The sequence below is a fragment of the Mastigoproctus giganteus genome, chromosome 1 (assembly GCF_048544385.1).
Source record: "Mastigoproctus giganteus isolate SK-2022 chromosome 1, ASM4854438v1, whole genome shotgun sequence".
Taxonomy (NCBI): domain Eukaryota; kingdom Metazoa; phylum Arthropoda; class Arachnida; order Uropygi; family Thelyphonidae; genus Mastigoproctus; species Mastigoproctus giganteus.
Genome location: NC_143575.1, coordinates 242,073,408 through 242,099,476, shown reverse-complemented (window position 1 = coordinate 242,099,476; position 26,069 = coordinate 242,073,408). Strand labels below are relative to the sequence as shown.

At 35.8% G+C, this 26,069-nt stretch overlaps 1 protein-coding gene across 3 annotated transcripts in view; it reads right to left on the bottom strand.

The window, feature by feature from the left end:
- Window positions 1–26,069, bottom strand: part of LOC150091707 (uncharacterized) — a 191,953-nt gene that overhangs the window by 23,964 nt on the left and 141,920 nt on the right. For all 3 annotated transcript variants that reach the window (XM_090376518.1, XM_090376511.1, XM_090376502.1), the window contains exons 8-13: window positions 20,949–21,094; window positions 15,644–15,793; window positions 10,578–10,688; window positions 3,716–3,783; window positions 1,894–2,028; window positions 500–759 (exon numbers count right to left, since the gene is read on the bottom strand). In XM_090376518.1, the coding sequence (XP_090232644.1) occupies window positions 500–759; window positions 1,894–2,028; window positions 3,716–3,783; window positions 10,578–10,688; window positions 15,644–15,793; window positions 20,949–21,094 (870 nt within the window). The remainder of the gene's footprint in view (window positions 1–499; window positions 760–1,893; window positions 2,029–3,715; window positions 3,784–10,577; window positions 10,689–15,643; window positions 15,794–20,948; window positions 21,095–26,069) is intronic.

The following is a 26,069-nucleotide window of genomic DNA, read 5'->3' as shown; positions in this document are numbered from 1 at the left end:
GTCCAATGTAGTAAGACATGCCTTTCTATTTTTCCAAATTACACACCTTGTCTTCCTGCTCTTCTGGCATACTTACTGAACTGCCTTCTATTTATATTTCATACAAACAATTTGAAGAAGCTAACTGAATGTTTACACTCAATAATAACCGTTTTATCAATCAGTTATATATAATAACTCATGTAAACTCGAAAATAAATAATTTTTGAAGCACTTATATTCAGTATTAATTTTTTTTTTGTTCTCAAGCTGGATCAGAACAAGAAGACAGCAGAAATAATGCTGGACCACAAGGAGTTAAAACTAAAAACAAAAACTAGCTTAATTCTTTTGTCCTTTTAATTATAGGACAAAGTTTCAGAGGGTCTTCAAATGGAAATTACTGGGTTACAGAATCAACTTAAATCATTTAAAAATTTCAAAATTTTGAATGCTGCAACAAGTACTGACATTTAAATTATTAAAATAAGAAATGCTTGGATGTTTCAGAAAGTTTTACCAATCTCATCTTTGCTCCCCGTCCTATGATGAAAAATAGTTGAGGATGAAGAAGACACCGTTCCAAGTGATGATACACCCGTTGTGGTAGTGGTATGACAAGTGCTAGTAGTTAGTCCCACAGTACTAGCTGCCCTGGTATGACGTGGCGGTCGTCCAAGTACAGCATTTTGTAGAACAGCATCTTTTTCTTGGGAATGCTGTTGAAGAACTTTAATCATAGCATCTCGCTCTGCTAGTTTTGATTCTAAATCCTTCATTCTAAAAATTACAATGTACAAAATTACAAAAATTTACATTAAAAATATTTTCAGATTATGAAGTATTTATATTATTTTCACATAGCTCTTAAAACATTTCATCAAGTAAACCAAATCTTAAGATGTACATACTGTAAATCTTCACATAAATCATTACAGTATTAAAATAACAATTTAATCCAGTATAATATTAAAGTTATAATAACAAACTTTAACAATGCCAATAAAAAAAAGTACTTCAAAATCATTAACAAGCTGACTGGGCTTTTGTAGACGAGAGTAATAACATCAAGAAGAAACTATATTATAATGCAAAAAGTTTAAATTTTGAATTTTTTTTTAATATGATAAAGAAATGCTCTGCCAATTATGATTTGTAATATACTTTTTAAAAATATTATAACTTTAATTGTATATCCCACACATACAATTAATAGCACCATGAGAAATGAATCCAAGCCCATGGATAGGATTCACTTCCCAGGGTTTCAAGAGACATGGTGCATATCATGTCTCATGAAAATACATGTTAAAATTTATTTAAAAATGTATTTTTTCCATCTATTCAATTACATATTGGAACAATTGTTTAGTAAGCAGAAGCAAATTGTAAAAGATGTTAAAAAATTGTATAAGATGTTATCTTAAGTTTTTATTACCAGCTTGCAAGCCCAGTGCAATTCACTACCTTTGTAGTTGCTATGTTCACTCTCATCTCTGTACTGTTTTGTTATCTCCACTATCACAGGCAAAAATCAAATCAACAGGTAATAAAATGTGAATTATGCAGTGCTTAATTGCTATAGGCCAAGCAGGCCAAACAAGAGAAACATAAGACTTTTGCCCACACAGAGGCAGATTAAAAATCTGGGTATAACCAATAAAAAATGTTATTGTCTTGAATTATTTAAATCCTAAAATAACAACTTAGATCAACTTACTCAAAAAGGAAAGTGACTGATAATTTTAGCTGAATAAATAAACATGCAAGATGAATTTAAAGGATTCTGACATCACAAATTCAAATAAAATTAAAATATTTTTACTTATATTAGAAGAAATAAATTAGTCTTAACCACCTAATAATTACAACTGGCACCCTTGTTTATCACAATTACAAAAAAGATGTACTTACTTTCCCTCCAGTTCGGCACATTTTCTTTGAGCAGCATATAATTCATCCATATGCCTCAACTTCTCAGTTCTTGCTTGGGCTATTAATTTCTCACTTTCTTGAGAAGTTTTTTCAAGGGCTGCAATTTTGGCATCTCTATTTAAAATAGAATACACATATATAATTAATACAGAGTAAAATTTTGCATATGCATAAAACACCCTTTACTGCATCTCAAAATATTTACTTTGCCTATCAAATAAAAGCTTTGATATACTACTGTATGTACCTATTTTACATTACAATGCAGTGAAATCAGGAAGAATATTTTGAAGGTTAAAAGAGTACACGAATATACTACAGAGGTTTTTACGGACCGTGCTCTGGCTGGCACTGCCAACTGTGAATCATGAAATATTGTGCTGCCAAACAAACTGAGCTGTATTACAAAGTTGTGATACTCCTTTTGAATTATCCTATATATAAAATCAATTTATAGGAATCCCCTCAGCAACATGTGGCCATCTGGCGGCACACCAGATGGACAGGCCTGGAGTAAAATTACCTCAATACAAGTGGAAAACATCAAGCAAATCTTTGTTTCCTATGCACCAAAGAAAAGCAAGAAAAGTACCAATTTAAACTGTGTGTTAACACATCACGAAGTCAGTGATGTTCAGGTTTAAAGGATCACTGAATTACTCGAAGTTTAAGACGTAGAATAGGTGCAGTACAGCCAGAAGACTTGTCAAACGAAGAATCCTGCAGATTCAGCAAATACATGATACTGAAGAAGTATCACTACCCAACTATATATATACAAATATCAATAGCCTATATTAATGCTTCTCAAACAATTTGTAGTGAAAGACCAGTTTCTTTTATTTCCAGTCTGTCGCGGACCGGTAATGGGCAAAAGTCGGGGACTGTTAACGTCTGTGACCAGTTTCCAATTTGTTGTGGACCGGTAACAAACAGTTCGTGGACCGGTGCCGGTCCGCAGACCACACTTTGAGTAGCACTGGCTTATATGATATATATGGAAAAATAAATATTAACTGGCAGAGTTCTATTGGTCTGATAGCATATATGCTAACACACCTAAAAAATTTAATGAGGAGAGGTGGACTCCCCCACCACGAAACTATGTCCTTTTGAATCAGGGCTGTCTGCACTTGAATCTCTCTCTCATAGGCCCGAATCCGTGCACTGTTTGGCAGGTCATTTGGTGAATCTCCAACCAGTCCACCATTTTATTTATCTCTAGGGCATCCAGTTTTATTTATCTGTAGGACTTCTTGATTCAATTTCATCTAGGAATGCATGAAGTTTTAGGTTATATCAGTACACACAATAAGACAAAATCAATCAGACAAAAATAAGAAAAATCACCAGTTGAACTAAGACTGTCTAATGACTAAAACTAACCTTCAAATACATGCCACAGGATGTACAAGTGATGAACTCTTGATGCATAAGGAATTCCTGTCAGAGTCCTTATACCTTGGATTACCATCAACCAAAGTGGATCTTTTAGCAACGATTTAGGAATTTAACTTACAAATATTATAGAAGTTAAGTAGATCATAAAAATTAAGCTGCTACAAAATTTAATAATTTAAATTTACAAAATACAAAAAGAAAATTCCTTACAAGAATTAACAAAATATTACAGAAAATAACTTAACAATTTTTGAAGTTAAATTTGCAAACTTATAGAAATTAAGCAAATTGAACTGCTATTTATGTCTTGAGCCAAATTGCATGGTACATTGGCACATTGCATGATGTCTATTTAAACAATTTTTATAAATGAAAATGTGATAAAAAGAATGAATCTTACTTAGGTACTGATGCAGCATCAACAGCAATTTGGCGCATTGTGGTTTCTTCCAAATACCGCTGTTCCCACTATTGGAGGGGGGGGGGAAGAAAAATGGTTTTAGTTGCTTTATATTGTCTGCAGTTATCCCTTTGATTTGGGACAGAACTGCTTGACAAGTACACAATATCCCTTTATAACTATTTAAAAGCACAAGTAAATATTTAGTAATAGTAAAAATATAACATTAATACAATAAATTTAACAAATACACAAAGATAGAGCAATATCATGGGCATAGTAAAGTTACAGAGAAAATTCATAGAAAACACATACAATCCAGTACAATTCCCGCTTAAGTATCATATTTAGAAATATTGCTTCTCAAAAAAAAAAAAAAAAAAAAAAAAGAGGCCAGTCTTATGATTGGCCTCTTTAAAAGAGGAGTTATAACTGAGATTTACCAATCAGGGTAATTTTGAAAACTGAACTGAACATGGTGCATTTCACAGTGGCTGTGATTTTTTTCCTCCCTTAGGTAGAGTGTATTTAGTGTCAAATGGCACCAGGGATTTCCCCCATCTCCGTGTAGTATACATTGTGGGTGCAAAACACAACAATGTCAATGCCAGAGGTTTAAAAGTGTATGGATTTTGTAATGTGTAATGTCATGTACCATTGTTCCTCTGGTCATTTAGCTGTTGGGCCCCTAATGGGATCCAATGTTGTCCACACGGTGTCTCATGGAGGCAGACCAGGTACACCAGTATTAGTTATTTACTCTGGCAGCTCCTGCTACCCAATTTCCTGAGATTTCAGTGGCAAGGACCTTTAAAAAAAAAAAAAAAAAAAAGTGGGGTTAGCCGAGGTAATTAAAAATTGTGTTAATTAAATTTTTGAGTGTGAAGTACAATTACTAGGGGTTGGTTTGAACACTAGTCATGTAAATTTTTAAGAGATAGCAGGGGGGAGACAGACAGACAGAAATATGGGGTCCATAGAGAAGGCGACCTCGAGGTGTCAGTGGAGAAGGCCCATGCACAACCAGAGGGAAGGAGGGATTAGTAGGGGAGGAGATTTGTCATTTGTTATTTGGTTTTTAGGAGCATTAGCAACTAAGGCCATATTGTTCCGGGATATGCAGTGGTCATTGCCTGACCTTTCCGCATCCTCCGTATTTGGTGGTGACGTGCTCGAACCCCGGTCTAATCAAGAAGCGTGTGCTACACACTGCTGCTCCTTCCCACCTGGCTACGGAGGCGCCAGGGGAGGAGACAGACTGTCAGCTCCCCCTGCTAGGAGGAAAGGGGCAGAAAGGACCATATCTTCAAACAGGCCTATGGGGCTGGGAATTTCCATACTATAATAATTAATGATAAACACCAGCCAAGAAATTAAACTAAAAATTTACTATACAATGAAATGTGATGCAAATAAAATAAAAACACTGATTAAATTATAGTTACAATATAATTTAAAATATAGTTAAAAACAATAAAATTAATTAAAATAAACTAGGTTAAAAGCGATAAAACAATGAAACCTGGAGCTTTCGGAGAACTGCCGTCTCCTTCTTCAACAGCATACTACTAGTGCTAAGACACATCCTTAAGTAGCTGGTCCATGGCACTCATGCACGTGATCATCAGACACATGATCTACATTCTCCATGCGCGTATCAGAAATGGAAGTGGCTCGGGAGCGTGTCAAACAGAAACGGTCATCCCTTCTGAGGACAACTGCTTCAAACGGGGTGTAAACGGATCCCCCTGTCCCTATTAATAGTATTGTGACTGGATGAACCGATTCGCAAGCTCTCGAGCCACTTGCGTTCCCAAAATCCATGGGCGCGGTCAGTAATGACCGCGTCTTCAGGGGAGATCCGATGCTGCTTTCCCCAGAAATGCTCTGCCACAGCAGACCTCGCATAGTTAGCAGTCTTGATAGTGGTCGTGTGTTCCCCCAGACGGTCCTTTAAACGTCGCCCCGTTTCCCCCACACAACACTCCTCACAATCCGGGCACTTAATCTTGTAGACCACATTGCTAGTATGGTCCTGGGCTACGGGATCTTTAACTTGGGATATCACTGTGTGCAACCTCCGACCCGGAAGTTGCACACAGCGAGTCTGGCACTCCCGCAATGCCCATACAATACGTTCTGAAAGGCCCGGATAGTAAGGAATGTATGCAGTAGCCACAGGGGCAGGCCACTCCCTACGATTGGACTCAACCCTATGAATATATTTGTCCAAGACCCTCTGGGGGTATCCACATTTCCTGAGGTCTGCCGTGACTTTGCAAATTTGCAAATTTCTTGGACCATGCAAGGGAGCATGGTTTTGAGAACTAAGATGGCCTTGAACATCAAAGCTGTGGCAAGTCTTCTTTAGGAGTTCCCGTTCGGTGAGTCCAGTCCGGTCTAAGAAATGTCACTCGTGGAAACAGCATCCCAAATATTTTCACAATGAAGTATTTAATGAAGGTAGTAGTAGTAGTAGTAGAGGCATATGATGCAAGAAAGCAAGCTTATGTAGCATCAGCCAAAAAAAAAAAAAAAAAAAGTATCAGTATCTGAATCATTATGCTCCTGCTCAAATAATAAATTATTTCATCATGGGGTACTTATGTTATTAACTGAGTTAGCTCTTAATCACTATTGCTATTTCATTTGTCATCATGGAGTAGTTGTGTTCCTAGCTGAGTTAACTCTTAATAATTAAATTATTATTGATGCTGCTATTACTATTTCATTTGTTTATCTATTTAAGGATGAATTCTGACCTAACTTTTCTTAACAGTTCCTTTTATAAGAGTAGATATTTTGAGTTTAAATCTTATTTCTCATTACTGAAGGCTACCAGCCTTCAGTAATGAGAAATAAGAATCCTCTTACAAGCATGTATGTATTTTTTTTTTTTTTTTTTGGCTGATGCCTCAACTAATGCTAAATCTATTGGAATTATAAACTGATCTTCAATGCTAATGACTACCAGAAATGTTACTAGAAAATAGGAGTGATTCTGTCATTTGACACTTTGAATCCAGGTGCAACTCGTTCTTCTTTGGATAAATATGTCCGGTCAGGCATTTTTTTCCAATAGAGACCAGTTTCATCACAGTTAATCTGATCTGCCATGTATCCTCCCTCTTCTATTACATTTTTCAATTCCAGTAAAAAATTTCCAATGCTTCCACATCACAGAAGCAATCTCAGCAACAACTTTTAATATTGTGCAGATTTGCTCTTTTTTTAATCTATCGAACCATCCCTTGGATGCACTGAAACTTGATTCACCATTTGCACTAGCAGTGTGATAATTTATGTGATGATAAATACATTGTGCTTTCTTGCACCTGATCATATTAAGAACTGAGAGGCACATTTCTATTCCTTTGGTCTCTGATCCAAACATTCAATAACCGCTCCATTTTTTCAATAAGCATATCATGTCAACTAACCAGTGGATTTTGCACTTGCAGAGTTTGTTGCCAACCTAATGCTTGCTTTAATTTTGTCCTCACATTTTAATTGTTCGTATTGATGATTCATTGCACTCATATTCTTTAGCTAAAGATGCATACATTCTTCCTTGCTCTATTTTCCCATACAATGACAGAATTTTTCTGAATATTTTGTTCCCGAAATCATTTTCAGATATAGAGGAACAATTTGAAGCTGTTATGTTAGGGTTACTATTGAAATAAAATATAAATTCACTTAATGACAAAACTCCCAAAATGAAGTCACTTTTCACTCAACTTGGAAATTCATACTGACATTGTCACTAGCAAAAACTCAAGCCGACTAAGGAGTCGTTAAATATTATGTAATGCTGTTTCTGAGAATTGCTGAGCTGAAAGATACATAACAAAAAATAAATTGTAATAAAAAAGTAGGCACAATGTAGAAACTGCAAAGTGCCACAAAACAGCTGTCTTTGATAATAAAGTTGCTTAGAATGAAATCGATGACACAATAAATTCAATCATACTAAAGCAACTACATACTATGTAATAAGGTGGCACGGCTGAGTCAGATACAGAGCACTACTGCGAATCTTGTGTCACATATGGTATAATCCATGTTGTATGGACGTCTACTGCGTAAGTGCAATCTGTGTGCGGTGAAGCCGCACTCGACGGGGATCACATGTATTTTTATTAGAAAAAACATAATCTCAGGATTGCCACATCTGTAATCAGTGCCTGATGGAAATATTAATTATCATGAAAAAAAATTAAAAACCAATAATAATAATTTTTAATAGCTGAGAAGAGACCAAAGTGTTTTCCATTATATGAAAGAAAAAAGACCAAGAATATGTGAAGACTCTATGATCACTACAACAGGAATGCAGTGAACTCCCAGTTTATAAATATTCAATTTATGAACTCATATCTTGATCTTAAACTTTTTTGTGATGTCATTGGCTTTTTTTTTTTTTTTTTTTTTTTAGGAGCATTAGCAACTAAGGCCATATTGCTCCGGGGATATGCGGTGATTATTCCCTGACCTTTCCGCATCCTCTGTATTTGGTGGTCACGGGCTTGAACCCCGGTCTAATCAAGAAGCGTGTGCTACGCACTGCTGCTGCTGCTGCTGCTCCTGCAGCAGCAGCAGCAGCAGGTGGTTGAAACTAAAATGGGTAGAAATGAAATATTTTCAGCTTTTATATAGTGTATTTAACATTGTTGTACGCACAGATTAGATCAAAGTTATTTCTGTTTTAGAACAGTTTCAATTATACAGCCCAGGGAAGTATTTTTTATTCTCGACTCTTCATTTCATATTTCTAGTGATAAATAAGAAGCAATTTTTTGCATATATTTATTACAGCTGTAATAGGGTGCAAAGAGGTTCCAATTGTCAGAAGTTCAGAGAGACCCAGTCACTTTAATTTTTGAGGCTCCTAGCCATAATAATGAATACAGAGCACAAAAAAGTGAGACAATGAGTTTTTTTTTTTTTTTAAATGTAAAAATGCTTTTCTAGTATTTTTTTGTGCAAGTCTAATTAATGAGGAAAAATCTATTTTAAAAACTATCTGATGCCTCTTTTAAGTTTGAAGCCCTGCACAAATTGCCTGAAATGTAATCTATCTATACTGTTATGTAAGAATCTAACAAACTTTTTCCCCCAAGATATAGCAACAAAGATATTATTTTAAAATCTTATCATTAAAAAAGTTTTCAATTTTGTTGTTAGAACATATATACATAAACCTTATGGTTATTTCAGTTGTCATGCGTGAACATTTCATTTTCTGGAACATAACATAACCTCTGGTTTTACCATTATATCTATTGGAAAATAGCTCCTGATTTAGCAACATTTGTTTTATGAACTACTTCTCAGGAACACAGTGTTCATATGTCGGTAGGTTATGCTAACAGAATATGTACCTAATTAAAGATTTCCCCAGGTTCGTGCCCTGTGTGTGATGGGTCAAGATAATACAAGGATATGCTGCATTAGCATGTAGGTGGCTGTAGAAGCAAAGTTTCTACATTAATTTGTAAACCATAACATCAGCCTTAACGTTCATAAGTCTAGCTGTTATGTTATTGTAACCAGTCTTGAATTTTTGAACACATGTACTCAAAAATAATTAATTAGTTGTGTTTAAATTACAACCAAACTAAGGCATAAGCAGTTTCTGATACTTACCTTATACGAAATTTATCATTTTTATCAGTTTTTGTAAACCAAAATTTTTTGCAAGTGCTATTGTAATAACTAGTTATATAGACAGACACTTTCCCCCCCTCAGTTGTTAATACACTCCAATGTGGTCAGAGCCAGAGGACCTGAAGGACACAGTTGTTACTGGGCAAGACAGAGAGTATAAAAAAAAAAAAAAAAAAAAGCTGTTTGAAAAGGTAGTGAGGCAATCAGTTGATTATATCACTGTGGGTAACTGATTGGTGTTTGCTTTGTGTTGTAAGTTGGTGTCATTGGTTAAATTACTCATGCTTTGTGAGCAAGGTTCTGCAATCACAAAATTGGAAATCACTCATTTTGGAAGAATTTAAATAGAGTTAGGAAATGTGGCCATGAATATGCATACTAATAAAATGTTTACAAACACATGTACACACAAAAGGAAACAGCATCAATTCAATAGCAACTGATGCCCAGATAATTTAGTTAACTTGGATTAGCTTACATGCATTAAATTCTGAGAGTTGGAAAAGAACTATTTGTACTATAAAAATGCCTTAGAAGACAGCAGATTAAAATTAGAAATAGCTTAAATGGCTTTATTTGGCTATCCTGAATTTGGTGAGTTTGTCTAGAGATTAACTGTTTTCACACTGGTGGAATCTCTAACTATTACCTGTTTAACTATCTCATCTCTAACTATTACCTGTTTAACTATTATCTCTAACTATCATCTCTCACTACTACTGACCAGTTCAAAATCTTGTATTTTTCTTGGTACTAACAGCAAAGTTAAGTTGCACGTACCACTCTTTTATTGATTATGAAAAGGAATGACAATGTCATAAGGTTCCAAGTTGAACCAAGAGCACCTTCTGTATTCAAACTGAGCACCTTCCTGTGATGCAAATCAAAATTAATACTAATTTTAAATGTTAATTTATCTTCTGTAATTGTTGAGAAGAAAGATGGCAAATATTGGGATTAAAAAAAAATTAAACATACACAGTTTTAGAGAGAACATGCATTGTCTCTACACCTGTGTCACATAAGTGAGAAATTTTACTAAAATTGTTTAATTTTAATCACAGCATTCCCCCCCCCCCCCACGATTGTCGAATAAAAATGGTCTCATTTCCAGATCACTTTATTCTTTCTATGGCAGGGCACAAACTTTTCGAAATCCCTCTCATATGCAAACAAAAATGCAAAAACTTACCTTAGTAACTTCTGCTTCTAACCCAATTAATTTTTCTTCATACTCTCTTATTGTCTTCTTCATTTGTTCAACATTCTCAAAGTCTTTTTTGGAAGACAAAGAACGTCCATGCTGAAATTTAAATAAAAAAATGAAGGACTGGTATTCAAATCCTAATACACAAACTAGTGTTCAGTGCAATTAAAACTATATATATATATATATATATATTTTTTTTTTTTTTAAATCTATATATATTTTTTTTGGTTGGGTTTGTAATTCAAATAAAACAAAATCACCATATACCAATTAACTGCATTTTAAACAATTGAAAAATTGAAACAAATTTTTTTAAAAATCTATTATACATTATATATACTCAAACCATCTTTGAATATATGTTTCTAAAATATCTCACCCTCAAATTTAACACTCACAGAGACATATATTGTTTAATGAAATCAGAATCAAGGCTAAAATTGAACAAAGACTTTTCATTGAATGCAGACCAGAAGGGGAGGGGGAGAAGGAATCTGTTTTGTAGAGACGGGATACATTTAAACAAAGGTGGTACAAAAGTTTTTGCCAGTATTATTGAGGATACCTTAAAGGTTCAGGGAAACTTCCACTCATTTGAAACACTTCAAATGAGTGGGTAGCTAATGCCAGGGAAGCGAGCTTAAATAACTTTAAGGGGTGTGTCAGGGTAGTTGACTATACAAGAACACCAAGTCTTAATTGTTTATACAGTAATGTCAGAAGTGTCGTCAATAAAATGAGTGAATTCGAACTTCTGATAAGGACAAGTAATGCTGACATAACAGGGCTTACGGAAACATGGTGCCGCCTGCAGATAGGGGATGATGAGTTTCAGTACAGTATGTATAATGTATTTAGGAAAGATAGGAGGGGTAGTGGGGTCATGCTTCTTATCAAAAGCAGCCTGAGTGCGACGAAAGCGTTCCCTGATTCACACATTTTGCATGCTAGTATAGAATCTGTATGGTGTGAGATAGTTGGAAATAAAGGTATAACGAGAGTGGGAGTAATCTACAGGCCAGGTGATTGTGAAGATTATGACGAGAGCCTCTACATGCAAATGGAATGGGCAAGTAAGAATCAATGTCTTATTATGAGTGATCTTAATTTGCTTCTAATTGATTGGAACAAATGGGAAAGAAACTCCACATGGGGGACAAAATTTTTAAATCAACTATATGATTGCTATTTGTATCAACGTGTCAGGTAAAGTACTAAGGAAAAGAATGCCCTAGACCTCATCATCACTCATGAACCAGATGACATAATAGGGCTGACAGTATAGGAACCAGTAGCAGGAAGTGATCACCGAGTTCTACAGTGGGTTATAATTTCAGGAAAGGAAATTACGATGGCTTAAGATGCTACATGGTCTCTATTAACTGGGTAGATATCTCACAGAGAGTGAATACAATTGAATTATGGCATACCTTTAAAACATTAATCATAGAAGCCTTGAACGCTAATATACCATTAAAAAAAAAAAACTCCACGAGGAGGATTCCAAGTTGGATGAATAATGAAGTTGCCAGATTACTTGAGCAGAAAAAGACAGCATGGAAAAGTTACAGAGCAATAAAAAAGTACTGAAGCCTATAATGGCTACAAATTGATTTGTAATAGTGCCACAGAAATGGTTAGGCTGGCAAAGGCAGATTATGAGAAATCTGCTGGCAAAGAGAGGGAATAGAGAATTCTTCATATATATAGATGCAAAGAGAGGGGCAAACCAGATCAGACCCTTATGTAATGGATGTGGGATAGTATCAGATACCCCAGCTGAAGTTGCAGATGAACCTAACAGTTACTTTGCATCAATATTTACAGAAGATAAACTCTTTATGTCAATGAGAAATTATGGGAATGAAGTTGAAAAAAATGCAATTAATGATGTTGAAATTTCATGTTTATTTAATGAAAAAAACGTTCGAGCCTACAGTCCAGTAAGGCTCCTGGGGTTGATGGCATATACTCTATAATCTTAAGGGAACCAGCAAGTGAGTGCATTGAACCACTGAGGCTAATTATGAGAGCATCACTGGACTCAGGAGTGATTCCGTCGGATTGGAAAAGTGCCAATAAAATACATAAGGGCAGTTCTAAGAGTGAAGTGGGAAATTACTGGTCGATTAGTCTAACTTCAGTAGTAGTGAAAATCATGGAGACAATGATCAAGGGTGGAATTCAGGTTCATTTAGATAGAAATAGAATTCTGAAGGATACTAAGCATGGTTTTGTAAAAGAAAAATCATGTTTAACTAATCTGGTTAGCTATTTTGACAGGGTCACTCAAGAGCTGGACTTAGGGAATAATTTCGACATTGTTTATTTGGATTTCAACAAAACATCTGACTCAGTCTCACATGAGCAGATACTTTATAAGCTGGAACAGGTTGGAATCACAGGGAAAATCTTTAGATGGATAGCTGAATGGCTTCAGGGCAGGAGGCAGAGGGTTGGGATAAATGGTTATTCCTCAGATTAGGTTGATGTAAGAAGTGGGGTTCCTCAAGGATCAGTATAGGACCACTGCAGTTTGTGATTTTTATAAATGACATTGATGAAGGGATAGAGGGTGCGATGTCTAAATTTGCAGATGATGTACAGATTGGTAGAGTAGTTAATGATCAACGTCAAGCAAAGCTTCTTCAGAATAGCTTCTTCTTCCTCTTCAGAAAGCTTCTTCTTTTTCAGTAGAGGAAAGGGACTTGGGTATTACGATACAGTCAGACATGAAGTTCTCTGAGCATTGTAGACCGGTTGCAAGGAAGGTCTCATGGTGTCGTACCGATGATTTAGCGGATTGCTAGTAGAGATAAGGATGCCATAATCCCATTATATAAGGCTATTGTTAGACAACACTTGGAATACTGTGTTCAAGTATGGAGACCACACCTAAAGCTTATGCTTCTTGAAAGGGTCCAAAGACGGGTAACTCGCCTGGTGAGACTGGCAAACGGTCGTCCTTATGAGGAAAGACTTTGGATATGTGGGTTGCAGAGCTTGAAAACTAGGCACCTTAGAGGAGACTTGATTGAGGTGTTTAAGGCTCTGAGAGGCATAAGCAAAATGAATGAGGATAAAATTTTCAAGTTACAGGGGGAGATGTTTAGACTGGATTGCAGGAAGTTTAATTTTAGCCAGTGACTTATAAATTACTGAAATAAGTTACCTACGTGGGTGGTAGAGACTGATAGTTTGGGGAAATTCAAAGGTCACCTGGATAATTACCTTTGGGAGAAGGGAAAGGCATAGGTTGCCATTTTCTTTTCTCTTATTAATTATTATTTTTAAAAATTTTTCTTCCTATTATTGTTTTATTATTTATTATTATTATTTTTTGGTTGGTGCAGCATAAGCCATAGGCTTCCTTGCACCGTGGCCATTGCTAATACTGTCTGAATTTTTTACTTCAGTGGCATGCATTAGTTTAAATTGTTCAAATCTATCTTTCCTTTAGCACTTCTCTCTAGACAGTAGTAAACGTTCACCAAACATTCATCCACAGAACAGCATATTATTTCACAGAATAGCATCCAATTTCCTTTTCAGCACTCAAATAAATAAGATGAGGACAGCCTATTATCACCAGGTGATCGATTTCTTCTTTTAATACTCTTGCTACTCCAGTTTTAGATCTACCTTAACAGGTGCATTATCAACACCTAGCTGCAGGCACATTTTATTTTTTTTTTTTGAGGAAGCCCACTTCTGAATAACCGTTCAGATTGTTTGGAAGATGTTCAATGTTATACACTTTAGAGTCACCTTCCAATGCTGGCACAGACAAAACCTTCTTTCAATTTGATTAATGCTACCTATAGCAATTGAAAACGGCCCATTTTTCAGAACTGTGACTACATCTTTCCCAACAGGGAAAGAAGATTTAGTCACAGTTCACTAACAATGATCAGAAGATCACTAACAATGCTTTCTATTTTATTTCTTCCACAATCATATTTCTGAACAATATGCTCGCACAATTAGCACAACTCAGAGGAAGATTAAGCTCTATGACAAAAGATGCAAATAAATATTTGGCACATGTGATATCATGCCATGGAATGCAACTTCTATTTTTGCTTTATTTTTATTTCAATGTACTGAATGCTGTCTTTATGCTTATTTGCTCACAAATATCTGATTATATAACGTCTTCCACTGCTGGAAACTGAAAGATCGCATCTATTCATACATACAGTACACAAGGCAAACATGGTACATTTTACAGATTTTACGATAGATGAAAAACTTGCATATATATCTTCTGAAATTATTATTTATTTAGTATCTTACTTAAAGACACTGTTAATTAGCTTCATACAACACAATTGAAAAGACCAAAATGAAATGACTGCATAATCAAATGATAACACAGAATAACACTATTATGGTGCACTTCTATTTTGTAATATGGACTACCACAGCACACCTGAGGGCAATCATTAACAAAAGTAAACAGATATTCACAAAAAAAAAAAAAAAAAAAAGTTGTGCAGTAATTTATCCCCTCTCAAATCAGGAGTATTTATATAAAAGGCCTCATTGTCATGACAGTAGTTTGCCTTACAAAAGGCAAACAACTCTCATGACAATGTCACAGAAAAGATATAATGGTAATGCAAACAAGAAACAAGCTGTCATTTACTGTCAGAGAGCAAACCAGGTTTATAAGGTAAAGCAGCCTTATAAGAAATACCATAAAACCTGAAATTTGCATCTGCTATTTCAAATTTTAAGCACCACACGGCATATCTCAAAACGTTGATAGATTTTTGCACAATTAAGGTTACACATACTTTTTTTCCTGATAGCTAATGTGAACAAACTGAAAAAGTGGATTTGTTAAGATATAGCATCCACTAATTGAATAGGTTATAGAAACTACAAGAATAGTTTGAATATTGTTAAAATAACAAAAAAAAAAAAAAAATAATGCACAAAGGTTTTTCAATATCTTCCCAGTACATCTGAAGTTTTCTAAGCTATTTAATTTTAACATTTTCAGAGAATTTGTTACAAAACAGACACTAAGTAAATATACAAACCTTTTGATTCCGCAGTGCTTCTATTTCTTTTTCCAACTGTGTACGAACTTTTTTCTCCATCTGCAATCTGCGCTCACTTGCCAACTGTAGATTAGCCAGTGCTCTCTGTAACTGTGAGACACGTTCGACGTAGGCTTGTTTCTTGCGAGACTGCAACAAATTTCATTGTTAACTATGTTCGAATTAAAAGTTATCTTTCCATAATTTTTATGCGTGATATGAAAACGAATATAACATTCACCTTGGAATTTGCAGTATATTCCTTTGTAACTTATAATACAGCTTATAACTAAAATATATCTTGGGGCAAAGGTCTCTGTCAGGATTATTGATACAATCAAGTGAATAGCATATTATATGACTCACATTTGAAACAGTTCCAAGGATATTTTTGGACTGTTTCAAATGCAAGCCAGATAATATGCTATTCACTTGATTACTTCAATAATCCTATTAGGTATATTGAATGAAAGAGTCAAAATCTTTCTGATCAATGTTTTCGAACATACATACAGATATCTCTATGTGTGTTAATACAAGATTATATTTTTTCAATTGTAATCTCTTCCTCTCATTTTTGTTTCATTTAACCTGTACAACAAAATTCAAGGGCAACAACACTTTTAGCAAAAAATATATGACCTAAGATAATAGATTTCTATCAGTGAGATTTTCTAGAAATTTCATATCACTAGTTTCTATTATGTATATGCATAAGTATGTTACTAATATGTCAATAAAAGAGCAACATAAAAATAATAAAAAAACTTTTCAGTAACTGAGTCTTTCACATACCAGAATCCTGTATCAACTGGATTTTGTTTATTTAAAAAAATGCATACCAGAATGCACTAGAAATGAAAGTATTAAATATAATCCCATTGGTGGATGGGGTTTCCACGTAAATTTGATATGTGAGAATTTGGTGTGAAAATGCCACATTATAAACAGAAAATTTCTTGTATTCCTGCACAATGTATTAGTTGTGGGTTGCCAGTTCAGCAGGAGAGTTCTGAAAGAACAAAAAATAAAGGTTACTCTCTCTCTCTTTTAAACGGCAAGTTGTCAAAGCCTATACTATTCTAGTATGAGAGGTGGTCAAAAAGTTCCGAGAACGGAGTATAAAAGGCAGAATTTTGTACTTATTTTTTTTTAATTTATTTTTTTATTTTTCAATGTATTCAGCTCAAAGTTCAATACATGTTGTATTTAATCTGCAAAGAGGTTAATCCTTAAAAAAAAAAATATATAATCTTTAAAATAAGCTTTAAAAGGTCATCATTTTTATAGAAATCTTTTAAAAAGTACTAAAAAGATGAGACCAGGTTTCTAAACAAATAATAGTCACTTTGGGCCATATCTGCACTGTACAGGGAATGGTTTAACTATTCAAATACACAGTCACAAATTTAAACCTGTGCAACCGAAACTCAGTGCAGTGGTGCACTGAACCAAACTTTTGTATTTTTTCCCCAAATTACAACGTTTAACGTTGGCATAAGGCTGGCATAATATTCCCCTGTTATTGTGGTTTAAAGATTAGCATTAGTAGAGGCATATGATGCAAGAAAGCAAGCTTATGCAGCATCTGCCAAAAAGAAAAAAAACTCACCCATTTCACCCCTCCATCCAATTCCAAATGCCTGTCCAGCTCAGTCTTCCACACAAAAGATGGAAATCTGTTCCACCAACCAACTACCTGCTAGCTAAAGGAAAATTTCCTGACATCTATTTCTACAACTGTCTTTCCTCAATTTGAATCTGTACCCTCTCAGGTTCTTAATCTGAGCAAGAGGAAGAATCTCATCAGCATTCAGCTGGCTCAAGACATTCAAGGCTTTATACACCTCAATCAGATCACCTTGCAGGTGCCTACTTTCCAGGTGCTGCAATTTGCAGAACTAAAGCCTTTCTTGGTAATAGCACTCCTTTTTTCGTTCACCAATCTTGTTGCCATTCTTTGTACTTGTTCTACCAACTCTACATCCTTCCTAAAACGAGTCCTCCAGACCTGTACACAGTACTCTAGGTGTGGCCTGACCATTGCCTTGTATAACGGGATAACCACCTCCCTGTCTCTGCTAGCAAAATTCCTATATATCATTGACAAGACTGCATGACCTGTCTGCACTGCTCAGCAAACTTCATATTCGACTGCACAATTATCCCCAGGTCTTTTTCACTTTCCACTTCCCTGAGTGTAGTACCACACAGTTGGTACATTTCTCTTCAGTTATTGCTACCAATATGCAGTACTTTACATTTGTCAATGTTAAACTTCAGTTGCCACTTCTCAGCCCATCTGCCCAAATTTTCTAGATCTTGTTGCAGTAGCAAACTGCCATTACTGTCATTAAAAACAACCCTGCCAACCTTTGTATCATCTGCAAACTTCGACACTAAGCCTGATATACCTTCATCAATATCATTGATAAATATACAAAACAACAAACGAACCCTGGGGAACTCCACTAATAACATTTGTCCACGAAGAGCAGTGTCCACTGAGTACCACTCTCTGTCGTCTCCCACTCAACCATCCCTTTATCCACTGTAGAACTTACCCTTAATGCCATATCTCTCCAATATGTACAGCAATCTTCCACGTGCAATAATATGAAAAGCTTTCCTGAAATCCAAGTATATGATATCAAAATTATTTTTGGCATTCAGTTTTTTTGTGACCACATCATAGTATCCAATCAAATTGGTCATACAAGACCTCCCTTTAACAAACCCATGCTGTGTTTTAACTATTACTGCAGTCATGTCTAGATGATCCTGCAATGCTTCTTTAACCAGTGATTCCATTATTTCCCCTAGAACACAAGTTAAACTAACAGGTCTATAGTGATTTGTGTCATGTTTTGAACTCCCCCCCCCCTTGTGGATTGGTGATACATTTGCACACCTCCAGTCCATGGGGACCTTCCCCTGAGTCCAAGGAAGCTCTCATAATTATGGCTAAGGGTTTGTTTACTTCCTTTGCTGCCTCCTTAAATATAAGGAGGCAGCAATACTCCCTCCTATTGTGTCTGGGCAGAATTGCAGACACTTTCACATTCAACCCTAACTCGCGACTTTTTTTTTTCAACATTGACCTGTGCTTGTTGAGTAAATCTGCAGATCTTTTACTCTTAATCTCATTAGTTCCAACGTGTGTACAAAAATATTACCTTTTGTGCCCTTAAAAGATGATATCTGCTCTCAATCCTTTTGTGTCTCAGAAAATTGAGGCCAGCACTTTTTCAGCTAATAGTTGCATTCGAAACTTTGTGTTCAGAGTTCCCTTGTGCTTCCACAACATGCTTTCTAATTTGGATTCAGGATCATAAAACTGTAGCCAAGTTTCATCATCAGTCATCAAAGGGAATAAGAATCTACCTGGACAATCTTGCACAAATGTTGAATATTCTTAAATGTCCATGTATTATTGTTAAAAATGCTTCTGTGGGAAATTAAGTACTTTTTCAAGTTCAGACACTTTAATTCTTCTGTTTTCTATATTTTTTTCAGATGCCTCAGATGGCCAACCAGACTTTGAATCATCCTCAACTGACTCCTGTTCTCTTTTGAACCATGCCAACCACTTTGCAATAGTGACATAACTGGATGATACCTCCACAAAAAATCTAGTAATTTTTTCATGGGTTTCTTTAGTATTTCTGCCCTCTTTAGTCAAAACCAAAGAGGGCAGTTATTAAAAGAACCAATTTTATAATTTATTAATACATTTTATATACCCAGTTCTCAGAACTTTCCGATTATCCCTCATATGATGACAAACTGCTGAAGCTGTGCTATCCTAATACAAATGAACTGAAGGTTGAGAAGCTATAAAAATTTATTTAACATAGAGACTAGACATAAAGAGAGCTACTGTCTTTTGTTTTTCATGGGCAGCAGTTGAAGCCTACACTATAATAACAGCACTGATAGGTTGAAAGTGGGACTGGGAAGAGTAATTTATGTTCTTTGTTTCTGATGTCTATGCCAATAAGTTTCTTCTTGCTACTCTCATTCCATCACTAGTGGTATGATAATACCATGGATGGGTTAAGGGTTGAACAAAATAAACATTTGTCAAGTTTAACCTTGACAAATGCAAAGTACTGCATATGGGTAGAAGTAACCCCAGAGAAACGTACCAACTGTGTGGTACTACACTTAAGATGGTAGAAAATGAAAAAGACCTGGGAGTAATTGTGCAGTCAGATATGAAGTTTTCTGAGCAATGCAGACAGGCTGCCAGGGCAGGTCATGGGGTTTTGTCAATGATATATAGGAATTTTGCTAGCAGGGAGAAGGAGGTAATTGTCCCTCTGTATAAGGCAATGGTCAATCCACGCCTTGAGTACTGCGTACAGGTCTGGAGGCCTCATTTTAGGAAGGATGTAGATTTACTTGAGCGTGTACAGAGAAAGGCAACAAGATTGGTGAGGGGAATGAAGGGATCCTCTTACCAAGAGAGGCTTAAGTTCTGCAAATTGCAGTGGCTGGAGACTAGGCACCTGCGCGGTGATCTGATTGAGGTGTATAAGGCCTTGAATGGATTGAGCACACTGAATTCTGATGGGATCCTTCCTCTTGTTCAGATTACGAACCTAAGGGGGCATAATTTCGCCTTTAGCCAGTGGGTGGTTAATTGCTGGAACAAACTTCCATCTGTCGTTGTGGAAGTTGACAGGTTAAATAAATTTAAGGAGGAACTGGACAGGCATTTGGAGGGAATGGTGTGATTTTTTTTTTTGGCTGATGCTGCATAAGCTCATACACTTGCTTTCTTGCATCACATGCCACTACTACTACTAGTACTAAACATCCAAACACATGTATAAACCAGTGAGCATCCATTCACAATTCAGTTTAAATTTATTAACCTAAAATTTGTCCTCCGTTATGTATTCTCTTTATTTCTGGTCTCTGAAACAAAATGTTTTCCACGTGTATTTCTTGAAAATTATATCCTCCAGAAATTTAAGTTCAGTTGTGAACAAATGTTTTTTCCCTTCAACCCGTTTACATTACTTTTTTGGGTCACAATAAAAGAAAAAAAGTAGAATGCTGTGGAATTAAAAATGAATGAAAATAGCCCACTCAAGAAAATATATCAAAAACTGCAATATATTCACTAAATTTACTATTTACAGCTTAGCATAGCAAAGGTTTGCATTCTGTTCTAGTTGTAATGATATCAAATCCATGTGCAATAAACCAGTATACTGACAGAATCTGAATTATTGCACACTTAAAAGCTGCCTTTCACCCTCAGGTAAATTACTCTGTAGTTAAATATTTAACTTACTTCTTCTTCCAACTTCACCACATTAGCTTGAGCATTGGTTAATGCATTATCTAAGATATCAATGTGATTCCTCTGCTCTTGAAGAGTTGCCCTCTGAGCTTGTAACTCTATTTCTTGACGATCTTTTTCTGAGAGAAGTTCTTTGTCTGAAAATTAAGAATTCATTTTATTAATTTCCTAAGGGTACACCTCTTTTACAATAAAATTTTTAATATTACTTTTAAGTTTGCTTTATACAGAAAATATTACTTCTGAATTAAAAACTGAAGCAATTGTTTGTCATTCAAAACTAACAAAAATATATAATATAAATAAAATAAGACAAAATAAAATTCTGCTAAAACTTTGTAAATTGTACTTGGAAAGACCAGCTCATTAAATAAACATGAGATAGTCTTACAAAGTACAGCCATTCCCCGATTAATGTAAGGGTTGCGTTCCGGGGAACTCTATGTAAGTCTGAATTTCCCCCATGCTTGTGCAGCACTTGCAACTGTGCTTGCCGAATTGATTGAATCAAAAAAAGAAATGTTTGACGAACACGTGAATAGAATTATTTATTGTATTTATTCGATTTTTTATCTCATGCACAGAAAAAATTACAAAAAAAGAGAGGAGACAGGCATATCATCAGTAAGTTATATCCCTCGAGCATCGTTGTTGGAATCGACATCTTCAGCTTATAAGTACGCTGCTGCAGAGGTTGAGGGGTGTGGAGATTTAGAAGGGGTCAGCCGCTCAACCTTATGAAAGAACATATTAATGGATGACTGGATGGTGGTTTTTTCCCTTTCATTGCAGATTTCTTTCTAGCAAGCATATCATTCACCCCTCTTAACTTTTAAGAATCGCTTGCTGTCACGATCCATCTTCTCAAACCTTGCTATTGCCATCTCTCTGGTGTTGAAGCATCTCAGTCAGCTCCTCATTTGGTTCATCTTGAGCTTCATCAGCATTTTCTTCTTTCACTATCGCTGGCTGCCCGCAAGTCAATAAGTTCTTTGTTAGATAATTCCTTCTCTTCTTCCTCTATTAACTCCTCGTATTTGGCAACAACCTCCAACTGAAGTAGCTGTGCAACCTTTACAATCTTATCTGTAACCTCTTCACTTGATTTGTCTTTTTCAAACCTTGCAAAGCCTTTACGTACCATGGGCATATTTTCTTCCATGCTGCACCATTTAAACAAATTTCAGTAATTTCTGCCCAGGGGTTGTTAATGTTTAAGATGGCGTTGTAAATATTGTAAGATTTCCAAAAGTCTTTTAACGCAAAATTTTTCTCACAGTCTACAATGCCGTGAGACAATGCCTGAGCAAATGTTGTGCGTAAACAGAATGCTTTTAAATTTGAAATAACACTCTGATCCATAGGTTGGATGAGCGAAGTCATGTTTGGTGGTAAAAACATGACTCTCAAGTTCGAATTGAAATCATTTAGATGCGTAGGATGTCCGGGAGCATTATCTAATAGAATGCAAAATCTTGAAAGGAATGTCGTTGTCTTTACAATATTTTTTAACCTCTGGAATGGAGCAGCATTTAAACCAATCCTCAAAGAGAGATATTGTTATCCATGCTCTCTGGTTCGATCGGAAATGAATGGGTAGGGTGGCTTTATTGATGCCTTTAATTGCACGAGGATTTACAGAATGGTACACAAGCAGTGGTTTTAATCTGTAATCTCCTACTGAATTAGCCTCAAGCAAGAGCATGGCCCTATCTTTTGAAGCCTTGAAACCTGGCATTGTCTTATCCTCTTTGGCAACATATGTTTGTTCTGGCATTTTTTTCCAATACAGAGCAGTCTCGTGAACGTTAAAAATTTGCTGCATTGAATAGCCATCTTCATCAATAATTTTTTCCAGCACATCACAAAATTTCTCTGCAGCTGCAGAATTGGCACTGGTGACTTAACCGCATACTTTAATGTTTTAGAAAGCAGCACGATGCTTGAACTTATTAAACCACCCGCTGCTTGCCACAAACTTGGCTTGGAGTTCACCGTACTTATTCTAAATATCTTCATAAATACTTCTTGCTTTTGCTTGAATGCCCATTGGACTCAGGGGCACTTACTTCTGAATCTGATTTTCCATCCATATTATTAATAGCTGTTCCATCTTCGATACAACACCTGAACATGGTTTTGTGATCACTATTAATCTTAAGTGCATTGATCCTTTGACATGTTCTTTTATACGTGCACTGTCCCTTAAAATAGAATTCACTGTTGAAGCATTAAGACATAATTCCCTTGCAATAGATGACAAACCTTGTCATGCTTCGTACTTCTTAATCACTTTCATCTTAATTTCAAAATCAATTTTGTTTTGTTTCCTGGTACTTCCAGCACTTGCACTTTTCGTTGGTCTCTTTCTCTTCATCATTGTAATATGTAATTAGGAATGAAGAGAAGTTTCTGAAAATTTGTTTTTTTATATGATTGAAGATTTCAGTGAAGGGGAAACACATTTCACCACAATAATGTAAAAACCCACACAATTGCAGTTATTGGGATTATTGCAAATGCAATAAAATCGAGGTTAATGACCCGTTTATAATAGATTGCGCTAACAGAAAAGCCCAATAAACTGGAAAGTGCAAATTGTTTTTATTTTTTTTGGTCGTGACCTCCAGAAACGTTCTTTAGAAAAATAACAGAAAGGCATTCAAAACTGATTCTTATAATGAAACAATAAGATAAAGATGAAAGTTAGTGCAATTTCCATTATAAAAATGACCTTTTAGAGAGATAAATAACAAAATTGTGAACTTCCAAGAACTTGGAACTAATTAAAAAAAAAAAGCAAGCACAATATGTTATTGGGTTCACATTAGACCTCTATTTATCCCTACAGATGCAAATTACATTTCCATATTTTTTTCAGTTTGCACCGGCCGGCAAAAATTTACATAAAGTCGAATTTGCATAAGTCGAATATTATGTAAGCCGAGGAGTTCCTGGCTTACATAATACTTGACATAAACAACATTAGTAATTCTCCAATTTATAAAGATTTTGCATTCCACCGAAGTATTTAAAGTGGGAGCCATTTTCTCATATATGTACCAATACAATTGGAGATATACCAAAAGAAAATTTATCTCTCTATTATAACAGATCCTTGAGGTTGTCACAGACATTCTCTCAGATATGCCAGACAAGCTGTACTTGCTATCTGGGAGTTTAAAACACTGATGGAACTGATATTCGGTTGACATTCAAGTCAAGTGGACCCAATTCTGGCAAAGTCTGGACGGTTTGTGACAGCCAAATTCTCTGCTTGCACCTTCATGATGGTGGGACTGTTAGTAATCCTGGGTTTAACCTCCATGCACAAGCACAATGTGGGTGACCACCCAAGAGTGAACAAATGCAAGCGGGGTCGAGGTGTAGCGCCCACAACACATAGAAGAATGCCAGCCCTCTGTGCTACCAGGCAATACTAGGTGGCAGATGACTCTCATCAACCGATGCAATACCACCACTTTGCTTACTGGAGACTTGAAGTGGTGGAACCCATGTTTAGTCTCCACAGCTAAGTTCCGATCAACCTTTCCCCATCTCTTCTATCATGCAGTATAACTGATGATTTTTGAGGTTATGAAGAACATCATGGCAAGATCCAATCTTCCTTACATTTCGAGTGTACAGCTCTAAAATGGAGTTCGCAGGCCGGCTGCTTGGACCTAACCCATTGGTAACTCTTTAGGAGGCTTCCAGATCAGCTAGTGTATAATCTTCCTACCTCTACTCTGCCAGATAGTGATTGGAGGGAGTCCGAGTAATGTGCATGCGGGGGGCATTGTCAAGGCCATGTTATGTCAATTCCCAACCTATTGGCTATTCCCAACCTCGTGTTGTTCGGCATTACAAGAATGCAAAATGGGATGACCTGCGAGACTTCTTTTCCTTGGTTGGATTACTGTTTCAAAACTTCTGATGTCAACGTTTGCTCAGATCGTGTCAGTGAAATTATTCTTGCAGGAATGGAATCCTTTATCCCACACTCTACTTTTAAATCTCATCCTTTATCTAAACCTTGGTTTTGCAATAAATGTGCTAAGGCTGTTCAAGAGAAGAACGTTGCATATCGTAATTGGCTTGTTTCTAATTCTTCTGTTTCATTTTCTGTCTACACCAAAGCTCGCAACAATTGTAAAGCAGTTATTAATAAGTCCAAACTAGAGTTTGAACAAGCTAAGAGTAGAAAACTTGCTTCTTGCCCTAATGGTAGGCGAGCATTCTGGTCTCTTGCCAAGGCTATTGGCCGCAACTTTTGCCCATCTCTGCTCCCACCTCTGTCCAAACCAGATGGTTCTGTTGTCACTTCAGCCAAGGATAAAGCTGACCTGCTAGCATCCAATTTTTCTTCCAGCTCATGTACTAATGATCTTGGTAAAACACCTCCCACCATTCCCAACACGCTCCATTCAATGCCTCCTGTGGTCTTCCATCAAAACTGAAGACGAGGCTACTAGGAGACGGTCGGGTTCAAAGCCGCTAAGTGGATTTTTCTTATTTATTGATTTGAAATTATTGTTTTTCTAAAACTTTTGATTTAAATTTAGTAGTATAACATTATTTTGTGATTTTCTGATTAATATGGTGTATTTATTCTTTACTCGGCCTTGTATTTGCATAAACGTATCGGTAAGGGTATCCATATCCACGTGTTTGCAACTCCGCTGAACGAGAAGTTCTTTAGACATATTTTGCCGCTTGATTGAATATTTTTTACATCGAATTATTTCTGTAAGTAGCTTGTGGACCTGTTAGGGATCGTTGGTTTGTTCTGAATTGAGACAGTGAGATTTGAAAGTTGATTAATACTTAAGTGTCCGTAGATATAAAGTTCGTAAGTTCCCGCCTTTGTGATACGATAGTTATATACCGTACTAGATAGCGTTAGTTGAACTTCGTTAGCAGTTAAATTGTACTTTTAAATAAATACATATAACGACTTAGATTACAAACGTAACATAATTAATTATATTTAACATAATTAATAACATAACATAATTAATTATAATTAATTAATAAATTAATAGAATCATGACTCAGACCAGAGCAGCAAAGCAAAAGGCTCAAGCTAATGGAAGTGCTGTGGCTCAGAGC